The sequence below is a fragment of the Poecilia reticulata genome, chromosome 3, assembly GCF_904066995.2.
Source record: "Poecilia reticulata chromosome 3, P_reticulata-male-v2, whole genome shotgun sequence".
NCBI classification, from domain to species: domain Eukaryota; kingdom Metazoa; phylum Chordata; class Actinopteri; order Cyprinodontiformes; family Poeciliidae; genus Poecilia; species Poecilia reticulata.
The window spans coordinates 17331379-17351043 of NC_088832.1; the positions used below are offsets into that span (position 1 = coordinate 17331379).

The 19665-nt window shown below is 37.4% G+C and overlaps 1 protein-coding gene across 1 annotated transcript in view; it reads right to left on the minus strand.

Moving 5' to 3' along the window:
• Positions 1 to 17701, minus strand: part of pde3b (phosphodiesterase 3B) — a 47807-nt gene extending 30106 nt beyond the window's left edge. Inside the window, exon 1 of the mRNA XM_008405239.3 lies at positions 16429 to 17701. Coding sequence (XP_008403461.1) covers positions 16429 to 17316 — 888 coding nt within the window. The 5' untranslated portion in view covers positions 17317 to 17701. The remainder of the gene's footprint in view (positions 1 to 16428) is intronic.
• Between the last annotated feature and the right edge of the window lie 1964 nt (positions 17702 to 19665).

A 19665-nucleotide genomic window follows, 5' to 3' on the forward strand; every position in this document is an offset into this window, starting at 1 on the left:
CAATTTTTGAGAAAAATATGCAATAAACTCCCAATTATTAGCGCAAAAACAATTGGAGGGATTTGTTGATTTTACATGAATTTCTACAAAAATTCTCAAGAAACTGGAGGGACTGATTGATATATGTTGACAGTAAACAGATAAAAAACTGCATTGACTTGATTGATAACATATTTAAGCTCACTTAGTGTTTAGTCTAGAATCTAAAGGGCCACATGAAAAGCTCTGGTGGGCCGAATTTGGCCCACGGGCCTCGAGTTTGACACGTGTGATCTAATTCAACACATTTACAATTATTTTTGTTCTACCACTAGAGATTTTCTGTCCCATAGCAATTGAGGTCTCCAAATAATCTGCAGTAAATGGACTGCTTTATGAAGCCTTACCTGTGCAGTTTAGTAATCCAGCCTCGTTCAAACACAGAAAGCCTTATTGCCCTTGCTGTCAGGGGTTCAAGACTGTTTCAGAGCCAGACAAAAAATGACATGAAAGTCATTTTTTGCGCAAATTTGGACTTTTTGAGGTTATTAAATATAATTATATGATTAGCTGATGAGCAGGCTCTTTGAGTTTAACTGCAGCTTTCAATAACACCTGCCTACTCTTGTTTCTCCTTGTTTGCTCCTCTTTCATCTTTCTGATTTTTAAGCTCTTATGACAGAGTTATGGTATGAAACAAACCACAACCCTAAATCACAGCAAGTGAAAACACACTTTCCATTCGGGCATTCAAATTATTTCATCTATGAAGACATAGTTTAAACTAGTTAATGTAATGGTTATTCAAAATATTTAAATTTAAATAAAATCCATATTTCAGACTGTCAGCACAAGAGCATTCCAGAAAGGCTATTCGAGGACAACCTTCATCACCGGACGCATCACTCACATGATTCCTCTTGCAACAACTGAGCACAGGATATTTCATTTATTTGCAGATACTAATCTTCGGCTATTGTTGCGTTCAACAAACACAAATCCCCACCCAGCCTGGTCCATTTGATTAAATGAGCATAGTGCATTTCAAATGACTGCTATAAACTGTTACGTGACAGGAACTGGAGACAAATCCTCCAGCAAAGTTAAATCAAGATATCGTGCTGCACTTGTCTTCATTTTAGCAAACAAAGCTACTCTTCCTGACATGCAGATGGCAAGTTTAAACACAGAGTCACCTGCCACTAACAGCAGCTTTAATTACTATTCCCTCGATATCCCATCTTAGGAAGGAAGAGCATCAGCGAGTTGTCCTGACAGCATTTGGGTCAGTTCCTCGGAACCACCAGGAATCAGCATTTTAAACCTGACAGGAGACGCTCAGAGACGCTTAGCGGGTGCTGCCCTACATCCCCTGAAATGCATAAATACTGGAAGTGACTGTCCAGTGAATCACACAAACAAATTTTAAGTGGGTTTACTAAACAGACTTAAAGAGGGGGGAAAAAAAGTTACCTGTCCACATTTGCCTTGGACTTCTAGGCAAATGTTTCTGCAAGAAATGTTTTTGTTTTTTGTTTTTCACAACAACTTTCTAGGTATTTTAGTGTTATGGCTGTACAGTTGTACAGTAAGACCATTATAACTTTGCATATATCAAACATGTTTAATGAAGAATAAACTGTTGAGGATTCACTGCAGTTCCCATTGTCCACTTTCATGTATGTAAAATGTCATAGTGCTTACATCGGTGACATTTTAATCACTAGAGATCAAAGCATTTTAGATGACGTACTTAATTAGATTAACATTTTGAGGACAATAACAAATAAAACAGAAATGAGCTGCAGGATGTAATTTTAAACCCAACAGGAAATTAAGGAATTACTAAGGTATTTGTAAGTTTAAGCAACCGAACATTTGAACTTTATCTGATTTTTTTTTCATTAAACTCAATAAAAGTTGCAAAGTACATGTGGTTGGTTGATAAATTAATAAACTAGAGGTAGTTATTTGTTTATAAGCATTTAATGACTAAGAGGAAGAAAATCTGATCTACCAACACACCAACCACCAATTAGATGTGACAAAGGGAAAACCCTTTGATTCCACTTTCTGACTGGGGCATAACACAAAGTATGGTGTAAAAATGATTCTGGAAGATCAAATACGCTACAAAACATGTTGTAATGACAACTGGCACTGAGCTCTAGCTATATGCAAAATGTTTACTTCTACCAGCAACACTTTAACCACCAAAAACACTTCAAATTTGTCTGCAAATGTAGAAAATAGCGCATTAATTGTCAAAATTCAGATTGAATGATCCACTTTTTGTGCCAAAATAGGTAGGATAACTGTAATAACTTTGAATTCCCTAAAGCTTTGGGTTCATTTTTTTTTTTTTAACTTGCAAACATTTGACAAATAAAGTGCTAAGTCTCTTAGCAATGGTAATACAAGACTTCCTGTATGAACATTTTATGTGTTAAGAGTTGACCATATGACACACATAGCCTACCGCATCTTTAATACATGTTAACAACCTCCAATCCCAGTAAACTAAAGCCTGATGCCTATGGTGCCATGCCAGCGTGCCTGCTGTCAATATGTGGCGGCAAAGCCACTGTTGACTCAGCTGATCCTTGGATGCAGGGTTGAGATAGGCAAGGACAAAGAGGGTCAAACTGCAGCTGGCAACAGAATTTCAGGATTAACTGCTTAAATAAGAATATTGTTTGAGCTCATTTCTGATGCATTAATTAAATGTCTCAATCCTATTTTGTTTACTTTTATATTTAACCAAACAATTGTTGCGTGTTTATATTTACAAATTAATTATAACCGAGGAGGTACTTTTAGGTTAATAAATGTTAATACTTGAAAACCTTAGCTAAGGAGAAAATATGTATCTTTAGGAAAAATTTTTCTGACGTACAGGATAAAAACAGATTATATAAAAAAATATTTTGCACTTTAATGCAATAAGTTCAATAACTTATACATACAAGAACTTAAGTATAGGTTCAATAGCTTAAACTTACTCCATTGAAGTGTATAATTTATGCATAAATTTAGAAAAAAACAAACTTAAATAAAAATGTATTATTCTAAATCTCTTAAAAACATAATTAAGTGCACCTTCACTTTGTTTTGTTTTATAAAAAGAATACTAAGGCTGTTTTCTAATAGACAAAATCGTTTTTAAATTAGCATAAACCCCAAAAGTGAAATCAGCGTACTATAAAAACAAAGTACATATATAAGATCTTTACACTTTTTTCACAGTGACATTATATGTAGTGTTGGGACTAGTGATGCAGAAACTAGTATAAAGGGATTCAGTGGTGGCATCTGTGATGATATGCTAATTAGCCATGTGCTTTGTTGAACTTAACCACTGTAGCTGACATAATGCAACACAGACAGTTCACAATTTAATCTCAAGTAGATCGTCTTAACGTTCATAGAATAAACATATAAAATCTAAATAAGCATATTTATTTCCATCTTTAATGTTGACATTCCTTTTCTAAGAATCCCTAATATTTGTATTCTTACAAAGTTATAGCTGTCCTTGATAAAACAGCTGCTTTTTATTTTGCCTTTTTTTCCCCCATTTTGTGTATTTAATAATATTGATTTAAGTGCTTACCAGGGAAACACACCACTTTTGGATATTGCAATAACAATTTTGTTAACATTCAACCCAAATTTTCCATAGCTTTTCCTTTCATTTCCGTCATCACATTTACCCCATCACTCTCTATGAGCAACAGCATCTTGGTGACCGAGATCAATTTTAAGGTCTGAGCATAAAACACAATAAAAGCCCATCCAATTTGGAAAAAAGACTTTAAATACATGGTGCCGTCAAAATATAACTTTACCAAATATTGAATCTAAGACGTGTAATATTGTGGCTGGTATTCAATATGTTGTGCGGTTATAGGTTTTGCTTTTCTTATTTTCATCTGTAAAACTATTCCATAACTTCTCTCCTGAAAATAGAACACACAACCTATGAAAAGCGCTTTGTTCCCCTTCACTGCAACAATTTTTTGTGACCGGAAATATTTCCAAACAACTGCATTTGCCTTTCTTGAAAGGAGCAGAAAAGTGCAGCAACCATCTTTTAGTCAGCCGACTTGCTTTACTGAGCAATGGGTGATGGACGGGCAGGACTCTGGTCACTTCAACAGTTTTCTGGCATTTCTTTAAGGTGTGAAAAATGTATGACTTAAAATTCAAGGTATACCAAGGTTGTAGGGAGATTGGAAGCATCATAATGACAGCAAAGAAATGCAGAGTTAGGAAAAAGTTAATCTGTCACAACTGGTCAGGGCAGTGCATTACACTGCATTAGAAAAAAAAGACACATAGGAGGCATGTATCAATGCTGCATTTCTAATACAGCAAATACATAATTCCCTATCATCATGCAGCTCCTGTATGGAGTGATTATCCATAGACTTCAACTTTCTGCTTGATTTTCCTAAGTCACCATTACTTACCGAAAACATGCAGATATATAAAACTATATGTGAACCACATCACTGTTTCTTTTTCATTTCCAACAACTATACTTCTAATGTGTATAAGTCAAATCGCACTGAGCAAGTCGTGCAACCTGTCTTACTCAACGCAGCAGCTCTCATGCTGACTGTACTTTAGAAGTGCTGAAAAAAAGAGTTGAAGTTTCATTTTAATCTAGTTAGTACACTTTAACAGGCCAAACGTAAGCAGCACCGTCACAAAAGAGAAGAGGAGCGGCGGCGTACGAGGCACATTTCCTGGTAAGTGATTACCTCAAACAATGTCAATCATGTCGAGAACAACCTGCTATGCAGATATCACACTGACAGACAAAGTTACACACCTCTGTCTACACAAAAGAAATCAACGGCATAGAAAATATGTGCGCGCGCGCGCGTGTGTGTGTGTGTGTGTATGGGGGGGTGTCTCAGTGCATGTGTGTTGGGGGAGGGGTTAAAAAGAGAAAAAGGGGGACAGACTAAAGAAAAAGTGAAGAAAAGGGGGTGGGAATTGGCGGAGAGCAGTTTCTCCAATAAATAAAAAAAAAAAAAAACCTTTCCCCTTTAAAAGATTTACATTAACCATAAGTCCAACCAAACAAATTGCGCACTGTTATTGGAAATGGCGATCCTGTTCGGCCAGGTTTGGGTCTTCATTGCAGTGACTAATAGTGCTTCACAGTTTTGCCCTTTTCAGTGGGATCTGCCCTCAGCTGCTAAACACACACAAACCCTCCTCTGTAGCTGCGGCTGACGTCAACCGTCACTTAGCAACAGCCTTTTGGTGTAAAAGCAGCAGCGCTGACACCGTTTTCAAAAGAGGCGCACAGAGAAAGACAGAAATTCAGAGGGAGATAGACACAGAGAGACTCAAATGACCAAAGGGGGGAGAAGCTAAAGAGTGAAAGAGTCACATTTTCAGAGATCTAACTCAGTCATGATTTGGTGAGAAACCAGGGGAAGGATTATGTCATTTCCATAAAGTTTTCTGGAAACAATTAACAGTCTGTAAACGCTATGGTATGTCGTAATTTAAATACAAGTTAAATTTACTACATCTTCCGTTGCTATCTACTTAAATTCCCACAGAGGCTATTTAACCAAGGTTCTCCCACCTATGTCATAGCAGTCGGATTTAGCCACTTATTCCACTGGTCTAAGAAAACAGTCCACACATCCTAAGTCTGGAAGTTATCCTGTCTGAAATGTTGGTGGCCTTTGGTGGAAAAAAAAAAAGAAAAATCTCCACTGCTAGATGGAAAGAGACAGAATACCAGCAGCTTTGGGACCACTGCGGCATTACTTATTTAACTTTAATTCACCTGGTTTTATGTGTCAAAAAAAATTATAAGTGTGTCTAATTGGTTCAAACTTAGCTGACGGCGAAGGGTCGGCCTCTCTGACCTAAATTACAGGGAGGAAAAAAAGTCCTGAAAAAATTTAAATAGTCATATAACCAAAGACAATGTTAGGGCGGTGAATTACACCGCATTAGAAAAAAAAAGAAAAAGACATATAGGAGGCATGCAAAAGTATTTTGTTTTCAATTTTAAAATGATCATAGCTCTAAAAGTGTGACCGAATATGATTAACACTTTAGCTATATTGCCAACAAAAGGTAAAAAAAAAAAAAAAAAAAAAGGAAAGATAAGAGGAAGCAAAGTCCTCCGCTGATGTTACATGAGGCCATTTTTTTAAGATGGCCCTTCTGACACCGGAGTCATTAGGCTAAGCTCTGCTAGACCTATCATGAAAACTAAAGAGCTGCAAGCTAATTGCTGGTGATCGTGACGCAAAACGTTTCCAGGGCAACCCGAGTTTTGGAGTACCCGCTCCAGCATTTCCTCATCTGTTTGCACTCACACCAGCAGGCTGACAATGCAGTCGCTGCATCCTGTTTCACTCTGCAGTCAGCCAAACGCAGAGTCTCGCTCGCTCAGCTTAACCCTTTCTCCTGGCCCCGCCGCGGCAATGAAACATTTAAAGCACCTATGCAAAAGTACTCCTGGCATTAAAAGGCCAACAGAAGCTGCCCCCAACCGGGCGCAGTAACTGGAGCCAAGTTTTAACCAGCATAAGTCGCCACAAGATGAAAACATAAACATTTTAAATATTTGCTTTAAAAAAAATTATATATTGATCTAAAATTTAGAAGATATTCACAGCTACTATCCAAGCAACCAGAGGAGGCGTTGCCAAGCAATAAATTGGGACATCTTCGTCTCGACATCGCAACTGTTACACAAGCTTACAGAACATGGAGGTTAACTTCAGAATATCAGTTCAACAACAGCTCAGCTCAAGTCGCATTTCATCAGTCAAAAACGGGAAAAAAAACAAATAAAAAATGCTCGAATCCTTGTGTGAAAGAACACACTAAACATGGGGACGCCTTTATTTTTTATTAATTTATCCCCAAGTATCTGAGATAAAAATAACAATAAAATTGTGAATAACACCGAATTACTGCTGAGCAGAACAGAGATTTCAAATTCCAGGTTTATGGTTTCTGCAATAACAAAAATATTCTACAGAAGCAAACAAACAATAATGTTTATTTTTTCCTATACCCAAAATAATTTCTATTCTGTAAGAATGAGACTGTTTTGAGAAAATACAATTCAAATATAAATTAAAGCAAATAAAAATATGCATCAGTATTTTAGGTTCCTTAGTTATTCAAAAATAAACAAACATACACCCACACAAATGCCACATTTATAAAAGGTTCATAAGACGCAACCTCCATGTGTCAGAAGCATAGTTATAATTTAAAAATGGGGGAATGTTTATAATACACTTCAGAAACATAATTACTGAAATGAAGCTAGTTTCACTTTAACTTGTGACATACGCCGACCAGAATGAGGACAACCGCCTGCACTGGAAAATAAAACTGCTCAATGCAAACACACACACACACACACACACACACACACACACACACACACACACACACACACTTCTCTTGAATTTTATACACTGTTCACACGGTGTTTCAGCTCTGATTAAAAGGCAGAAAAAACCCCATCAAATTAAAACATGTGGAAAACAAATATAAATACCACAGACACAGACGCTATGCTAAGATTTTATCTCATATAAAACGCCAAATTACTGTCTCTGTTACAGTTGGGTTACAGCTGATTAGTTACTGATGCAGCAACACCCACACCCCAACTCAGCTAAAAGTTTCACTAATATCCTCATGAGATAAGAGTTGTTACAGGTTACATAACCAGTTTTCTATACTTACGCATCTGTGCTCATACAAAGACAACCAGAAAATGGAGGAGACCTCCAGCAAAATGTAAGCAATTTATAAAACAGTCAAATGCAGGATTGTGGCACACAAACTAAGAAAAGCCTGTCTGTTGCGTTCCATTTATTATTTTCAGGATTCACAAACCGACCTGAAGTCCAATTATCTGTTCTCCCCTATTCCATCTCAACATTTCCTTTTGTACACCATCTTTTCAGCCCGTCTCATCATCGCTCAAGGCGGGCACTATTTTCTGCTGGGCAATTAATAAGACTTCTTCTAATTTTTTTTTTTTTTTTTTTCCCCTCCTCTTTGCAATCACCCTGTAGTACGTCACTCGGTTGTGACGTCAATGTTATATCATTCCACATGGCTTAACAGCGAGCTAACGTGACAGCTGAGAGCTGCCCTGTGCTTTCACCGCTCTCCCTGCAGCCTTCCCCTCCACAGTCTGCTCCTCTGTTCTTGTCTGCATTTTGGAAGGGGGTGGGGGGGAGTAAGTGTTTTATTTACCCCTGCCTGCCCCCGTAGAGTGGAACCACACAAAAACAGTGTACGATCTTTGAATTTGCGTAGCGCTAACAGCATGGCCTCTGAGGTCTTCCGTGTGAATCCAATTGGATATTTTCACCCTGGAAGTGTGAACACAAAATTTTCTTAAAAAATAAAAAAAATTATGTTTTAGCTTACTCTAATTATACACAATTTGGAGAGTGTATTTCAGGTGTGAAATTCTTTATTGTGGTATTTTACATAAATGGTTTGTTTCATTTATCAACATCTTAGACAAGCAGATTGTTTTAATTGCAACAATTTAGCAGTATATTTAAGTTGGTATATTTTATAAATGCACGCTTAATTCATCCCTTCACGTTGGTGCTAGAAATTCACCAAAATTCAACAAGAAACTGAAATTGACCAGTTGTCTCTTTATCAGCTCTGCTGATGGTAATCATCAAGTGAAATTTTACAAAATTTTACCTGACGATTGTTTAATGAATACTTATTCATTAAATGCACCGAAACACAGAACTCCCTCCATTTTCGCTTTGTAACTGAAATAACCAATAGAGAATGTACTTTGATGCATTTTGCTGGTGCGTTCAGTAGAAATCGGACAAGGGCAAATATGTTGATGTATAAACTTGAAATTTCATCATGTTTAATTGGATTATACACTGCTATCTATTTTTTCCTCCTTCCTGTTAGACAGGAAGGAGAACAAAATAGATTTTTGCAGGTGAAACGTCAAGGAAAATTGGTATCTAAGTGGGAAAGGCTGATTGGTGCAACCCTAGTGAATATTCTTGAAAATGTTAAAAAATAAAAATATTAAAAAAAAACCTGATTGAAACATATTCTGAAATCACTCTATTAACTGTGATACCAGAATGGGAAAGGAAAGGAAAAGAACAGAAACAACTATGGGTGTTGTTTCCCAGGCCGTTTAAACTTCACACACTGTACATATAAATATACAAGATCATGATCTCAGACTGGAGCAGCGACTTTTTGTTTATCAAGAATTGCAACAATAACACCTTCTGACAAAAAAAACCCCAAAAAACATTGTGTTATTTGTTTATTTGTGTGATTGGTACCAGTCCCTGACAGTGACTGGTACAAGCTGAGCTTCTTTCCTTTTCTGTAACAAATATGCATAGTGTATTGTTTTTGTTAAAGGTTTATAGAGTACATGGAATAGACAGAAAATTAGCTATTGATATATTTTTGATTAGTCTTCTTACACATTTTATAATTAGCCTTTTGACATCATCTGCATGTAAAAAATATATATTTGCTTGCTTGATTTTAATATTATGCTCATGCAATTTTAAAAATAAATATTTGAAAAAACTAAATTAACAAAATGAAATAAAGACATTAAATTAAATAAAACACTATGAAATATTATTTTTCCCCCCCTCTAAAATATATGCCGATAAGGGCTTGTCAAGCTGAGTTTTAGTGAAATTCTCTGTGCTGTTCAGTCATTGAGGTTCAGAATGCACAAGTGGAAAAAATATTTATTTTCAAATTTCCATTTAATTCCTGTTGATATTTGCATGTGCTTTGCAAGCTTGTAAAAATGAAAACAGAAGTCCTTTCTTTGATATGTTTACATAGTTTTTTTTTCTACTGAAATGTGCTGGGACAAATTTTTTTTTATTATTTTCAGGTTTTCATTACAGGTTGATAGGCTTCATGCAGGAAAATAAAAAACAAAAACAAACATCTCTTGCTCAAGCATTGGTATTCTACTGTAGTCTGACGGATAACAATTTCCCTGATAGTGTTTATCACTTTGTGCATATTAGGCAACGAGTAGTGACACACAGGAAGTATAGAAATTATTTTCAGATGACTATACCAAATTACACCTGTGAGTGACACAGGTTTCTGTGAGCTGTAACCCCCGGTGGGTGAATGTCATGTCTGCATGACCACTCTCATGCTGTTTTTTTTTGTTTTTTGTTTTTTTACAACCGAGCCAGTAAGGCAATCCTGTCATCGGACCCTGTAACATGTACGCATTGCTGGGGGCACAAGTCTGAACTACTGCAGCCACATTAATCCATCGGCACACAAGGTATCCACTAATCTGAAATGTAACAAAAAGTTAGGCGCTTTGTTGAAAAGTCAGATTTATATTAAAATAAATTAATAAAATTGTTTTTCACTACTTTATGGTTTTCTCCTAAAAAATTAGCTGCAGCATAGCCTCAGCAGTAAACAAACTGGAAGAAGTCAAGTTTAAAGCTTAAACAACTCCTGGATACTACAGTGTGATAAATCCCAGACAGAATTATTTTAGGGTATAAGCTTAAATATAAGGAAAAGAATACACACAGCTGATCCTAGCTGCTGCCCGTTTGCCACACACACACACACACACACACACACACACACACACACACACACACACACACACACACACACACACACACGCACACACAGCATGCTTGACACACCAAGTGAACAGTGAAGGTATGTGGTATGAACTGTAAAATGACTTTATTATTGTATTTCATTTAATGTACTGGCTAGAGTGAGCATATTTCTGTCAGTCCAAATAAAACCAAAACAAAACTAGAAACATTCATGTAATCTCCATTTTCACAGAAGCCTGTTAAGCTTGTCGACGTTAGGTTAGTTGAGGCTGCCAGCTTTATCAACCCATCTCATCAGCTGGGGTTAGTTAAAATATGGCTAGTGAGGAATAAACTTTGGGATTTTCCATCAGGCATCAAAAATGGCACATTCCTGTGCTTTTCCAGGTCTTGTTGTTGTTTGGAAATTGATTGAACAGACTCGACAGAAATAAAAGCAACACACTCAACAAGAGTCTCATGTGTGTACAACTAAACAGCACACAACAATGGCATTTAAACTAAATTTTAAATATATTGATATATGAAACCAACAGTTAGGATTTACTTTGATCAAGATACATTACAATCATATGATGAGTTTACCAATAAAGATATGATAACTGCTCATCCCGAAGAAACACTTAATTTAAATACTGGTTTATCCTATTTTCAGCTGTAGCCGTTTTAAATGGATAAATTCAGCTAAAATTGTTTTATGTTCGCCTCCCACTGCTCTGAGGATTCTTTTAGTTTCCACACAGTTCAATTTAAAAGAATTTGAGCTTTCTCTCTCATTTCCTGTGTATCTACAGTTTGGTCATTTATCAGTCTCAGAGCACACCAGCATGTCTTCATGTCGGATCCAACAGTTAAAGAGATGTTCTCATCCAGCTCCAGGTACCAACTGAGGGTCCCAATCAAGACCTTTTTAAAAGATTTAAACAAAACTGAACTCTTGGTAACCATCTTAGGTCTGCTGCTTATGATGATAAAAAGATATGCAGCTGTACAGCCAATTTTCAACCATCAAGGCTGGGTTAAATATGATAAAAGAAATGTATTTCATTTCAATGGTATTGCTGAAAATGTTGATGACAATATAAATACAATTAAACGGCATTTTTCAAACTTTTTTTTTTTTTTTACAGCGTTTCTCCACCACTCTCAGCACCTCAGCCATAAAAAATACACCCCCTGTGTGAGAAGAAAAGGAAGTTTAAAGTCCATCCAACTGGCCAAAGATATGCGCAGTGTTTTGTATATTACATTTGACTAAATGCTATGTCTAAGAAGTCCTTTATTGACTTAAGTTTTGCATATACTAATACAGTAATGGCAATCGCTATTGAATATAATGTGCACTTCTAACTATGAATAACTTGCAAAACGTCTACTTTACGTACGTAGGTACGTTATTTTGTTCATCCAATTTGTGTTTTCCGAGTAGCTATCACATATAAACAACAAACAATACAAAGAAACACTATTCATAATGTTTTGCATCATTCAAAGCAAAGCGCTAAGTTTAGGAAGCAGGAGAATAATTTCTAATTTGTGTCAACACGCAATTTCCTACAATTGCAGTGAAATGTGCTATGAGTCATATCATCAACAAGTCCTAATAAAGCCCAACATTACAGACCACTAAAATAATCTGTGACATCTACAAGCAGTACGACGTCACCAAGAGAAGCACATTAATTTATTGAATCTGTATGTGTTGTTTGAAGACTCAGAAGAAAGAATGGAAGGAAAACATTGGGCACATTTTATGTGATGTATTGTCAGCAGCTGTCTTGAATAAAGTAATCCATGTTAGAGAACATATTAACACTAAGTGAGATCTACTATTGATCAAATGTTATTTTCAAGCAAGTACATGGCACTAAATATAATAAATGTTGTAAATAATCAGAAAGTGACTCTCTTGCCTATTTAGAACGGATACAGATCTGTCTCAAATGGGAAAATTCCTGATTGGGACATCCCTACGTCAGAAACTTATGAAATGATCCAGAAATGTTCTCATACTGATGTCAGGTCTATGAATCACAAGGTCTATTTGTATTTGTAGAAGAAGTCCATTATAACCTTTTGCGTCACATCGGTGAGGTTCCCCACCGGGACAATGTCGACCTCCACAAACATCCATTACACGTGTCCTCCATTGTTTATTACAATCATAATACTCATCTGGAACAAGTGTCTGGGAACCATCACTTGGCGGTTCTGGAGAACTCTACGCCTTCTCTGAAGTTTGCTTTCACTGTAGACAAGACGTGCAGGTTATTACTCTTAAAAAAAAAAGCCAATCTACGTGCTAGACATTGTCAATCCCTTCCTTTTGTGGGAACACATTGTTTATGCTTCTGGCACAGAGGTTCTCCGAGGAGAGCGTGTTGTCCAGAGAGGTTAGAAAGTTCACTATGGTGTCAATGTGCTAAGCGCAGGAGTGGCTGTTTCCATTTACCAGCACTGAAACTGAGAGAGAGGGGGGACATTATCAATCATGTCACAGACTGCAAGTGATAAAACTTTGCAGACAACTCACTGAACATAATTTAATATCTTTAAAGTGTGACAATATATCTCAAAATTAAACAGGCTAGCAAGTTATCTTCACAACCAAGGGTCAAGACAAGATAAAAAATAAATAAATAAAAAAGACGGTTATGATTCTAAAATTATGAATGCTTTCAAATGTGGTCCATATTCACGTACCATCCTGAACAAATGTTTTACTCTTGTATGAATATGACGCTAAAGCAATGCCTACCACACTGATGAACTCAGTGCCTGAAAAACCACGTGTTGCTGTTAATGGACGAACAGTTCTCCTGTATTTGTGAGCGAAAGACAGAAACCAGTGACCCTGTCAAACAAGAGGGGGGCAGAGGGTGCACGGACTGCTTTGTGTGCAGAACGTGTGTGAAGATGAAGAACATGTACGACATTACCAGTGAACCCAGAGTGACTCCTTTCAAAATGATTCTTTGTACTTGCTTTTTGCCTGCCTCTGACGCAAAGGCTGTCCATTTTTGTGCAATATCGCAATTGAATCACACAATATAACAAAGAGTTGTTATTCTACTGAAGATACTTTCTTGTGCAAAGTTTGCAATCCTTCCCAGCGGAATAATTCTGTGTCCAACAGGGGAGACAAACAGATACAAAAGAGCGGTAGATGAAACGCAAAACAACTATGACGAACATCTACAAGTGTTCTGCAGGATTATATATAAGCAATCGATATGCAGGATCAGAAAGCTAGCATTTATATGCTTTCTTTTTTCTTGTTTTTTTTACTAATGTACATATAAGAATTTAGCTCAAGTGGAAACCAGTGGAGGAGATTCATACAAACCCATTTTTGAAATGATCTTCTATTGGTTTCTAAGAAAAACTTTAACTAAAACACAGAAAAGCCAGGAAAATGTCAAAGCATGACTGATGATAACTGCCCACAAGTTTAGATTATTTTGATTACCAGCTAATACGTATTTCTGTCAAATACGATGTCCGGCTTCAGTTCTGAGCTGATAAACAAAACAAAAAGGACTTTGAGGGTCTTGACTGTTTTAAACGTGTACCTGGTAAATTAGAGGCTAATTACTATGAGGTGAATAACGTAGAAGCAGCATCGCAAAAGCTAATTATAAAACATAACAGCCAACTCCCTCTGTGTATTTAGTTTATGCCTCTAGTTTATGTTAGTTTCTTTTCCTCCGCTTAGTAATATGCTTAAATTAATCTGATATGAGTTTTTTTTTTTTTTTTTTTGCTATGAATAAAGTTCCCTTTCGGATCTAAAATGTTTGCATCTGGTCGGATAAAGCTTTCTCTATAGAATTTTAGGGACTATTATAGTATGTCATGCTATTCTACAAATAGAATGAAACGCAATGTGGTAAATGGAGAAAAGAAATATGCTGAAACGGGAAACAGAACAACCGAGACAATCTGGACATGCAATTTTAGTTCTCTTATCATTCCTCCCAAAGCTCGAAGGACACAGAAACAATGTGCGTGACCTGATGGTCTGGCATCTACTTCAGAATAGCCTGCTTTGTTTTTAAAATACGTTGTTGACAGTTATATCTATGTGGTTTACGTATAGATGAAGGCAACAGTTGTGTACAGAAAGCTTTTAAGTCGAGGCACGATGCATGTAATATGAAACGCCTGACACCACAATGGAAAGCATCCCCATTATCTTATGAATGTAAACAACTAGGCTTTTCGCAGAATGTACACGTCTATGTTCGCCAGCAGGACGGCTAGGGACTGATGAAGCTGCTCACCATCAGTATGTGTTGTCGACAGTCATGTGAAACTAAGGCCCACATCACTGGCTCTACTGCTGGCTGTGTTGCTATTCCGCCGACAAGCTTTAGATTTCTTTATTTTTAACTGATATAAAACATTACGAAATGTAGGAAATGTAAGAAGATGGAGAAATACTATGTGAAGCAGACCTTATAGACTTAGATAATGCAAAATAGCTACTGCCAAGCTAAAAATGGGCAATGCAAAAGTGATATTGTCCTCATACACGGAGCTGACTGCAACCGCAACACAAAAACTATGAAAAGTTACTACGAAAGCAAGCGTAGGGGCTTTTTAAGGCATACCAAAGTTTTAAAATGTTAGTTTAAAAAAATGCTAGCTTTGAAACATGCGGTTTTTTAATGGTTTTAAGTGCTTTTAATCTGCATGGTAGACAGTGCTGCATACTGCCAGTCAGCTGGCTGAAACAAAGTTCTGACCCTTCTTGCTGTCTTTACACAAGAAAGGAAAACCTTCTGTTTGGAAATATTTTCAAAACCACAATCGCTGATGAAATGTGTAGTAGAACTATAACGTATGTAGCCATAAGTCACGTCTTTCAAGCAGCAATCAAACCAGATAACAATGATTAACCAGTCAATATCTGCTTATTGTAACTATGTCAAGGCCTCAAGAATATTAAAAAGTTATGCTAAGGTGATATTATTGGTAAATTGTAAATGTTGCCATGATGACTTCGGATCTAATAAATCCACACACTGTCCTCCCTCCTGTCTTTCTCGTGTGTGTTTCCAAAACATTCTGTGATCTAGCGTCTCTGGCACAATGACTTTAAGTCAGATCATTTATGTGCATCTTCTGAAGCAAGACTCCATTAATCAGGCTAAGCATCTCACTGACATGCAAAGTTTTAATATTTCTGGACAATTTCTGATAGTTGGAGTAGATTAGATAACAATCACTGCATTCCAAGGAGCTCTTTTCAACATTAATATTGCATACAGTCATACTGTGATGACAGTTACAGTAATATATTATTGAGCAGCTGTGCTCAATAATATAAAGGTTCTATTATTGAAGCCTATATGAAAATGTATAGGTTTAATTTTCTACACAAAAAGCACTTGCAAACTTTTTTATAGTGCATGTTTTGCTTAAATGAATGGTCTGAAAATAAAAACCAAAATTAATGTAAATAAAGTTACATAGAAACAGAGCTAGCCCTTCTACGTCACTCTTTAGAAATGCGATGCTGCCTTCAGTCATTTTACACAACAAATTCAGTGACGCTGATATCAAATAGTTACATGACACAGACTCATGACTGAAGTTGTCTATCAATTTGTTTATCAAAGTGGCAAACTGATCATTGTCTTATGTTGAGCTTGAACTGCTTTCTGCCATGACATGGGTGCTTTCCACTCGCGTGAACGGTGAGCAGTTGTGGATTATCTGTGGGCCTATTTTTGCAACCACAACAACAGACCATGGTCCTGCAGAGGGCGGGAGGTGGAGGTGGGGTGAGGTGACCTACCTGCTCTCTAGATATGCAGGGCAACGAGGGTCTGCGGGGCATTTTACAGCTGCCATAATAGCTGGTCGACGTTTCCCCCAGTGAAACACAACTGGACCGTCTCCTCGGTTTGATCACCGGGACCTTTTCCTCCGCGCTGGAAATCCCGCACGGCGCTTCCCTCGTCTGGTAATAGCGGTCAAAACAGATGCCCAACAGGGAGCCAGAAACCCCCGCAAAGCAGGCCAGGAGCGGTCTGAGCAGTGCGGGCAGACCGCTCAAACTTGTGAGGGAGAGCAGCCACACCACGCTGGCGAACACCAGGACGAGGACGCTGTGCTTGAGTTTGAGCGTCGGGATCAGCGTGAGCAGACCCACGCATCCCAACACGAACAACAACCTGCCCACCATTTGCATCTGGTGCTGGTCCTCTCCCCATTGCAAGAACCGCAGAACCAGAAAATCCCCGAGGTAGCACGAAGCTGGCAGTGACAGGAGCCACGATCTGCTGCTCTGCTTCTTCTTCCTCCTCAGGTAGAAGGTGAGGAAGAAGAACGCACATCCTATGCTGAACAGAGGACTGATGGACTGGGAGAAGCCCAGCAAAAAAGTCCGCAAATCCCACACCGAGTCACTTTGCAAGCTCCTGGAAATGAGGAAAGAGACGGCGAAAACAACAAAGGCGCCCACGTACAGGGCAGACACCTTTAACAGTTTGGAATTGAGGACGTCTTCGTTACAAAACCTGCACACGCTGAACAAAAATCCTCTCTGATGGTCCTGTTTAAGGGGGGTGACGCAGCTCTTCACATAGCCGTTCCTGAAGCCCTCTGAGCTGTTTACACTTCCAGTCCCGTCGTGGTGCCTTAGTTTACCGTGCAAAACCTCTCCTTCCTCCCGTGCGGCCATAGCTTCGAGTCCTGCTCCTCGTATCTTCTCAAAGGTCCCCCGTTTACAACTATTCACGGCGTATTAACGCCGAACTACATGACAGCAAACGCGCTCCATGGTCACTCAAACGTGTTCCAGCACTTGGACTAAAGAAAGAAGGTGAGATGTTGTTTTTACAGAAATTGGGCTCTCCGTCGCCGCCTACAGCCCACAACTGAGAACTTCATGACTTGAGTGTGTGAAGTGTGATCTGCATGGGATCCTGAGATAGCAATGTCACCAAACGTGCTCTCCCTCCGGGCTGGGAAAACTTGGAAAATTGCTAACCTTGGTTTGGATCAAAAGCATAGTCAGTTTCTGTAAACAAGATTTACGGGTTAAGGCAGAAAATACCCTTTAATGATAACTAAAGACATATCAATGAAAGTTAGTTTACTTTTAAAGCAAAAAAAAAAAAAAACTTTGCCACGCAAACTATAAAACTGATCAAATAATAAAATCTTAAACTTCAAAAGTTTCAGAAAATTTTCAGTGCAGATACAGACCAATTTTGTGTATAAAACTGCATCTAAAAAACATCATCAACATATGAGGAAATAATAATAATAACACCCACAATCCTGCGTCAATGGACAGATGGATTTTGCATATCTTTGCATATTCATAAAGCTACCTTGATAACAGATAACTTTCCCAAATGAACTTTATGGCTCTTTTTGGAGCTTATCAATTTGTCAAAGTTTGAAATATTGCTTCAACTCCTTATCTCCACATTTTCATTCTATGTTTTTATTTTGTGTACGGTGTATCTGTTCGCAATACCAGGCCCTCTTTCACAAAGACAGCGTTACATAATCTAGCATAAGAAAATAAATATGAGCATGGCCAAAACTTCTCAAACCATCCTGGCTTTACTTTCAAATATGAGCTTAAACTCTGAACATGCTCTACCTCTAAGAATTATGTCACACTAAAAGTAGCTCACAGGCAACTTGTATTTATAGTTAGTACTATCGGCTTTTGACAAGGCTACTTGAGGACAATAATCAATAGCAAATTTGGTGTTGTGTATTTCAAGATGTTTTAAAAATTACACAACGCTTTGAAGTGAAGACATTAACAGCAAAGCAAACCATTTGACACTATGCCCTTGCTAATACATCAGTTTACAACAACATAAATTGTGGGTCCTTCTCTCTAATTAAAAAGAGCGACCTCTAATATCATTAGCTGCACCTGGTTTTACATCAAATGTCGGCTAAAAGGTAAGTGAAATAGAAAAGTGAAGCATTGTGTTCAACATAGGATATAGTGCTCTCCACTCTAACCCCAGAGGATTTTCACATGTGCAGGTTCATTGGATGAAACTGTGAATCTAAATCAAATCAATACAAAACATATTAACAACTTTTACCATGAATACGAGGAAATTCGGTAAAGGTTTATGGGGTTGTGGGTGTGATTGCTTTTTTGGGGGGAATTACCACAACTGGTTGATGCTCTGAAACAAGTAAGAAACTCAAGCTTCTTTGTGTGTGTCTTAATCATGTATTCTGCATAAATGTATCATGTGTTAAAGTTTCTATAACAGAGGTCTGAGAATCACTGGGATATTACAGATGCTGTGATATTGTAAGGAAATGGCAAACATTTTGAAGTAGTTCATGAAATATTTTTAACTGTTATTTTTTAAACCTTTATTTAACCAGTTAAAGTGCAATAACTTTAAGCAATAAAGTACAATTAAAATTTGGTTAAAGGTGCTGTTTTTCACTGTAACATCTGACGCTGGTCCTGTTTTGTGGAAGCCTTTTATGTAACAAAGAACTTAAACTTTTGAATGAGACAATTTCAGACAGTTTTAGTAGGAGAACAATCCTGACAGCCAGAGCACAGCAACTAATATGATGCTTTCTATCTCTGTTCACATGGGAGAAACATGCAGGTATAGGTCCGTTCACATATTTTTGCATCATCTAAGGTTAGTTTCCACTAGAGGACGCTACAAACTACTTTAATCTGTTGTAATGAAAATAAAACAATAATGGAAATTGAAATTGCAAGGCTATAGCAATTTATGTTTTTTGCCTTATGGTGAAAAACTATTCTGCTTATCCCATTGGTACAATTAAAGTGTCATATTTCAGCTTTGTGCATCCCGTGAGCTGTTTCAGTAAGATAATATTTTCCGAGTAAATAAGAAGAAAGATTAAAACAGCATAAGCAAACTTTTACAGTCGACCAGTGTTTTTTAACACAAGTGTTCTAAAAACAGGCAATTCTCGTAACATACAAAAACTGTGATATTTATTTCTACATTGATTCATGAGTTCAGATTTTTATTCAGTATGTTGCAACTTAACATTT